Source organism: Rhinopithecus bieti, unplaced genomic scaffold (genome assembly GCF_001698545.2).
Source record: "Rhinopithecus bieti isolate Rb0 unplaced genomic scaffold, ASM169854v2 scaffold_7888, whole genome shotgun sequence".
In the NCBI taxonomy this organism is placed as follows: Eukaryota; Metazoa; Chordata; class Mammalia; order Primates; family Cercopithecidae; genus Rhinopithecus; species Rhinopithecus bieti.
Genome location: NW_016805944.1, coordinates 1,729,701 through 1,736,603, shown reverse-complemented (window position 1 = coordinate 1,736,603; position 6,903 = coordinate 1,729,701). Strand labels below are relative to the sequence as shown.

The window sequence follows — 6,903 nt, the reverse complement described above, 5'->3', positions numbered from 1 at the left end:
AGTAGCTGGGACTACAGGCGCCCGCCTCGTCGCCCGGCTAGTTTTTTGTATTCTTTAGTAGAGACGGGGTTTCACCGTATTAGCCAGGATGGTCTCGATCTCCTGACCTTGTGATCCGCCCGTCTCGGCCTCCCAAAGTGCTGGGATTACAGGCTTGAGCCACCGCGCCCGGCCTCTCCCTTTTTTTTTGAGATAGAGTCTCGCTCTGTTGCCCAGGGTGAGTAGCTGGGATTACAGGTGCGCGCCACCATGTCCAGCTAATTTTTGTATTTTTAGTAGAGACTGGGTTTCACCATGTTGGTCAGGCTGATCTCAAACTTCTGACCTCATGATCTACCCACCTCAGCCTCCTAAAGTGTTGGGATTACAGGTGTGAGCCACTGTGCCCAGCTATGCCTCTTCCTTTTCTACATGCTTTTGTGCCTTTCTTCTCCCTCTCCCTCTCCTCTTTCTGTCTCCTTGGCTGTCTCTGTGTCTCTCTGTCCCTCTCTCTTTCCTTTTTTTTTTTTTCTGAGATAGAATCTAGCTCTGTCACCCAGGCTGGAGTGCAGTGGCATGATCTTAGCTCACTGCAGCCTCCGTCTCCTGGGTGCAAGAGATTTTCCTGCTTCCACCTCCTGAGTAGCTGGGATTACAGGTGTGCACCACCATGCCCAGCTAATTTATATTTTTGTTTTTTTGTTTTGTTTCTTGAGACCAAGTTTCGCCCTTGTTGCCCAGGCTGGAGTGCAATGGCACGATCTCTGTTCACTGCAACCTCCGCCTCCCAGGTTCAAGTGATTCTCCTGCCTCAGCCTCCTGCGTAGCTGGGATTACAGGCATGTGCCACCACATGCACCAGCACACCCAGCTAATTTTGTATTTTTAGTAGAGACAGGATTTCTCCATGTTGTTCAGGCTGGTCTCGAACTCTCAACCTAAGGTGATCTGCCCACCTTGGCCTCCCAAAGTGCTGGGATTACAGGCGTGAGCCACCATGCCTGGCTGGCCCATTCTTTTTTTTTTTTTTTTTTTTTGAGACGGAGTCTCGCTCTGTCGCCCAGGCTGGAGTGCAGTGTCTCGGCCTTGGCTCACTGCATGCTCTGCCTTCCGGGTTCATGCCATTCTCCTGCCTCAGCCTCCCGAGTAGCAGGGACTACAGGCGCCCGCCACCTCACCTGGCTAATTTTTTTTTTTTTTGTATTTTTAGCAGAGACGGGGTTTCACCATGTTAGCCAGGATGGTCTTGATCTCCTGACCTCGTGATCCGCCCGCCTCGGCCTCCCAAAGTGCTGGGATTACAGGCGTGAGCCACCGCGCCCAGCTGGCCAGGCTGGTCTTGAACTCCTGACCTCAAGTGATATGCTTGCCTCGGCCTCCCAATGTCCCTCTCTCTTTCCATCTCTCTACTTCTCCACACCTCTGTGTCTCTGTATTTCTCTCTCCCCCCATCTCTCCTGTGATCTCTCTCCTCCTCACCCCTCGGCCCTCCCCTCCGTGCAGACACTGACCTTGAGGTTCTCATGGTTGAGGTCAGTCTTGTGCTTGTCGGTGGGTTTGTAGCCCCCGTGGCGATCCGAGATGATGGGATCAAAGAGTTCCTTGAAAACTTCATAGGACTCCTCATCACCAGCCACGCAGCCCACGGTCATGATGAAGGGGTGACCTGGAGGGGTGGGGGTGAGGTCAGAGCTGCTAGTCCCCAGCAAACAGGGCCTGGGCTCATGGGCTCAGTGGAGACTGTGTGGACACGTGTGTGTCAGGGTGGGGGGTGGGGTACATTCAATACCTCTGGGTGGGAATTGAGAATACTAAGGGTTGGGCGCAGTGGCTCACACCTGCAATCCTAGCACTTTGGGAGGGTGAGGCGGGTGGATCTCTTGAGGTCAGGAGTTTGAGACCAGCCTGGCCAACAGGGTGAACCCCATCTCTACTAAAAATACAAAAATTAACTGGGTGTGGGGCACATGCCTGTAATCCCAGCTACTTGGGAGGCTGAGGCACGAGAATTGCTTGAACCAAGGGGTTGGAGGTTGCAGTGAGCCGAGATGGCACCACTGCACTCCAGCCTGGATGATAGAGCAACTCTTTCTCAAAAAAAAGAAAGGAAAAAAAAAAAAGAAATAAGACTGAGGACTGGTGGGAACTGGGAGGGAAGACTGGGAGAGGTCAAGGTGGCTGGGAGGGGTCAAGGTAGGAGAGAAGAAAGAATGCTGGGTGTGGGGTCAAAGGAGAAGGGGGAGCTTCATAGGGTACATGGTGCTAAAAATATCAGCATCTCGGAAATGTTAGCACCCAAAGTCATGACGTCTCAGCCTGAAATGTTGTTAGGATCTTGGGGTACCACCTGCCACAGAGGGTCAGGAAGGCAAGAGACTTGAAAGGCTCTTATTTCCCAGTGGAAAAACAGGGGCCTGTAGAGAGAGGCCTCTCCACTGCATCACACAGAGAGCTGGACGTGAGGGGCACTAGAGCCTCCTCTCCACTCCCAGCTCTCTTCGCCTTGTGAGCGAAAGGGCTTTGAGAAACAACCATAACATTAATAACATCCCCTATCTGATTCTTTTTTTTTTTTGAGACAGGGTCTCCCTCTGTGGTGCGATCTCGGCTTACTGCAACCTGCACCTCCCAGGCTCAAGCTATCCTCCCACCGCAGCCTCCTGAGTAGCTTGGACCACAGGCCCTCATTACCACACTTGGCTAATTTTTTTGTATTTTTGTCAAGACAGGGTCTTGCTATGTTGCCCAGGCTGGTCTCAAACTCCTGGCCTCAAGCGATCCTTCCACCTGGGCCTCCCCAAATGCTGGGATTACAGGCATGAGCCAGTGCACCTGGACTCCCATCAGAGCTTGAGCACTCACTTGGTGCTAGGCGCCACTCTAAGCACCGCACAGCCATTGACCTGTGTTTTCACAACATGGGTGCCCATTTTTCAGATGAGGGGACTGAGGTTCGGGAGATGAACCGATCTCCTCGGGGATCTCACATTATTCTCATGCATGTTTATTGCGTGGTTTGCTGCATACCTTGCACTGTTCCAAGCCCTTTACGTATATTAGTGCACTGATTCTCACAACAGCCCCAGTTTACAGATGAGAAAACTGAGACACCCCCCCACTTCAGGGGAGGTGGGATTGGGGCGTAGCCTGCAGCCTCTGGAGCCCCCATGTAGCCCCTTCAGTGCTCCACTGGGGAGGCTCACCTGGGTTGTCCACTCCTGTCTGGATGACATCGTCTAGGGTGAAGCCCGATGGGGTCTCCTTGTCCCGCAGCTTCTTGTAGAGCTCAAGGGTCAGTACCTTGGCCATGTGGTTGTTATGTTTGCTGAGGTCGGGGTACTCCTCCTCAGGCTTGTAATTCAGCTTGAACTTGTTGTGAGTGTTACCGAACGGCATGGCGGCGGTGAGACCTGATGGGCAGGGCAGGAGGGGAAGATTAGCTCCCATCTGTTTTCTTCTTCTTCTTCTTCTTCTTCTTCTTTCTTTCTTTCTTTCTTTATTTTTTGAGACAAAGTCTCCCTCTGTCACCCAGGCTGGAGTGCAGTGGCACAGTCTCAGCTCATTGCAACCTCTGTCTCCCGGGTTCAAGTGATTCTCCTGCCTTGGCCTCCCGAGTAGCTGGGACTACAGGCGCCCGCCACCACGCCAGGCTAATTTTTTGTATTTTTAGTAGAGACGGGGTTTCACTGTGTTAGCCAGGATGGTCTCAATCTCCTGACCTCATGATCTGCCTGCCTCAGCCTCCCAAAGTGCTGGGATTACAGTCGTGAGCCACAGCTCTTTTTTTTGGGAAGGAGTGTCACTCTGTCACCCAGGTTGGAGTACAGTGGCAAGATCTCAGCTCACTGCAACCTCCACCTCCCAGGTTCAAGCGATTATCCTGTTTCAGCCTCCTGAGTAGCTGGGATTATAGGAGCACACCACTATGCCCGGCTAATTTTTTTGTATTTTTAGTAAGATGGAGTTTCACCATCTCTACTGGTTGGCCAGGCTGGTGTCAAACTCCTGGCCTCAAGTGATTCACCCACCTCGGCCTCCCAAAGTGCTGGGATTACAGGCGTGAGCCACTGTGCCCCGCCTACCTCGTATCTTGCAGACAGCAGCAAGAGAACTGAGCCAGGCATTGGGGTCAGGCAGGCTGTGTGACTTGGAGCAAGAGAAATCCTCTCTCCGAGCCCCTACGTCTCAGCAGGAGGCATCCGGAGTCTTAGATGGAGGGCCCGGCTCTGCCACATCCCAGCTGGGTGAGCCTGGACTAGTCATTCTTTTTGGAGACTCAATTTCCCCAGGTGGAAAATGGGCCCCAGGCAGAGGCTGGAAAAATATCATGCGTGGGTAAGAGTGTAGGTTCTGGAATCGGCCCAGGGTTTGATTCCCAGCTCTGCTACCTACAACCAGTTGTGTGCCCGGGGGCAAGTTGCTTAACCTCTCTGTGCCTCAGTTTATTCATCTGGACAATGAGGATCCTAACAGCACCCACCGCATGGCAGGTGTTGAAAGGATTAAATGTGTGAATGCAGGTATAGCTCATGGAACAGTGCCTGGTTCACAACAAGCATTATTTCACTTAGCTATTATTATTATTATTATTATGTTTGAGACGGAGTCTCGCTCTGTCACCCAGGCTGGAGTGCAGTGGCGCAGTCTGAATTCACTGCAACCTCTACCTCCCAGGTTCAAGCAATTATCCTGCTTCGGCCTCCCGAGTAGCTGCAACTACAGGCATGCGCCACATCCAGGTAATTTTTTTTTTTTTTTTTTTTTGTATTTTTAGTAAAGATGGGGTTTTGCCATGTTGCCCAGTCTGGTCTTGAACTCCTGACCTCAAGTGATCCACTCACCTCTGCCTCTCAAAGTGCTGGGATTATAGGCATGAGTCACCGCGCCTGGCCTGTTGTTATTTTAAAGGTTCGTGTGAGTAGCTGGTGAGAAGGTGGAGGTGAGGGTGTTTCTGGGAGTGAGTATGTGAGCAGGTTCTTGGATGAGCAATCCAAAGACAAAGGGCCTGGGTCGGGGGAGGGCTGGGTGGCTGCCCCTCCTCTGCCTGCTGACAATTCTCCCACAGGGTTCAGCAGGGAAGAAAAACTCAGCCTCTGGGTCGTCAGAGCCAGGTTCAAATCCCACCTATGCCATTTCCCTGCTGTATGACCCCAGGCCAGTCACTAGGCCTCTCTGGACCTTGTCTCCTGTGAACTGAGCCTGCCCCATAGGATTGCCAGGATCCTCTGAGCTTGGCCATGAGGTTGGCTGAGCACAGGCCCTGACATGGAGTTGGAGCCTGGAACCCTGGTGGCTGCTATTATTGTTATTACTACTTTTTTTTTGTAGAGATGAGGTCTCACTATGTTGCCCAGGCTGGTCTGGGACTCCTGGCCTCAAGTGATCCTCCAGCATCGGCCTCCCAAAATGCTGGGATTATGCATGTGATCCACTGCACCAGGTCCTATTGTTATTATTATTTTATTCACTGGACCCAGAAAGGAGAAGGGACCTCCAACAGCGGTGGGAGAGGGGGATAGGAAGCAGGTGGGATTGTGGGAGGGAAATTGGGACCATGGTGAGCTGAGGCCAGGGAAGAGGAACAGGGACCCGCCAAAGACCTTGGGCGCTGCTGTCCAGAGTGGTTATTTTTAGACTCTGGCAATTGCCTGCCGCCCCACCCCCAGCTGCTGCCCCTCCCCACCCCCACATTCCGGGGCTCGGCTTGCACCAAGTCAGCAGGCCCAAGACAGGTGGGCCAGGGTGGCTGGGAGGACACGGGTCCAGGCCCCGGGGCTCAGCCCCGGGGCTCAAGGACATCCCGGGCTGGCAGCCCAGACCCCCTCCCTTCAGAGGATGTCCCCCCAATCCCTGCCAGGGACACCCCAGGAGAGGGCACTGAGGCAAGATGGGGGACCCCCCCCAAAAGACACAAGCAGAAAGCCCCAGAGCCACACACCCCCACCACCACAGACTCCCCAGATCACACTGTAAACTGAGTCACACAGTCACACTTCCAAGCTCAAGGACACGCCCAAGATAGAGGCACTCATGTGTCCGCTACCAAGTCAGATGCAAGGTCACAGAGACCTACACGGTAGCAAACGCAAAGAAGCCCGTGACACCTGCTCTTGCAGACTCTGCTAGGCGACAGACACACCTCCTACGGCTTGTGGCGCCAGTGTTGGCGACAAACTGTAATGAACGCAGGCCTGGCTCAACAGCCCCTTGCAGGGGGTGACAGTTGGCAGCTGTCAGGACCCCTTTCATCTCTGGGATACCTCCCCATAACCCAAGACTTGTGCCACAGAAATCACAGGTCCCAGCGGGGGTTCAGGCATCCTCACAGATGGAGGGGACTCCCAGACACACAAGGTCAACCTTCCCACGCACCGACCTGCCTTTGTATAGGAGGATGTTGGTGGAGCAAGGGGTGACACACAGGCCCTTTCCCAAGCCAAGACAGCCTCTAGCACCCAGAGAAACCCCCTACTCTGGCTCCCACCCAGATTCCTACCCCGTGCAGTACCTGGCTGGGCTGGGCTGAAGGGGGCTGTCTGTATCCTGGAGGTGACACTGACCCAAAGGAAGGGCCTGCAGCCGTGGTGTTTTATAGGGGGACCTAGGCTGTGCAATTGGCTGGGAGGGGCTGTCCCCAGGGAGGAGTTCTAGAGGGCAGCTGAGCCTCTCACCTCCCTGCTCGGGCACCATGCCCACCTTGAACCCAGGCATGCCTTGCGCCCAGCCCCATGGCCTTGTATGGGCTGAGCTGCCCCAGGGGCTGGGCCCAAGCCCCCCCACTAAGCTGATACCCTGACCAAGTGCTGAGTCGGGCTGGCGGTGGGGACAGCTGGCCTCCCGCCGGGAACATGGGACAGTGGCTGGGAATGTCCCAAGCACGTAGAAGCCACCCTCCCCTGGCCCTGAGTCTCCTCCAGCCACCAG

At 54.2% G+C, this 6,903-nt stretch overlaps 1 protein-coding gene across 2 annotated transcripts in view; it reads right to left on the bottom strand.

The window, feature by feature from the left end:
- CKM (creatine kinase, M-type) overlaps positions 1 to 6,638 on the bottom strand; it is a 17,926-nt gene extending 11,288 nt beyond the window's left edge. Inside the window, exons 1-3 of one of the 2 annotated variants that reach the window (XM_017874372.1) lie at positions 6,488 to 6,638; positions 3,183 to 3,389; positions 1,491 to 1,645 (exon numbers count right to left, since the gene is read on the bottom strand). In XM_017874372.1, the coding sequence (XP_017729861.1) occupies positions 1,491 to 1,645; positions 3,183 to 3,375 (348 nt within the window). In that variant the 5' untranslated portion in view covers positions 3,376 to 3,389; positions 6,488 to 6,638. The remainder of the gene's footprint in view (positions 1 to 1,490; positions 1,646 to 3,182; positions 3,390 to 6,487) is intronic. The other variant, XM_017874373.1, reaches the window with a different exon arrangement.
- Between the last annotated feature and the right edge of the window lie 265 nt (positions 6,639 to 6,903).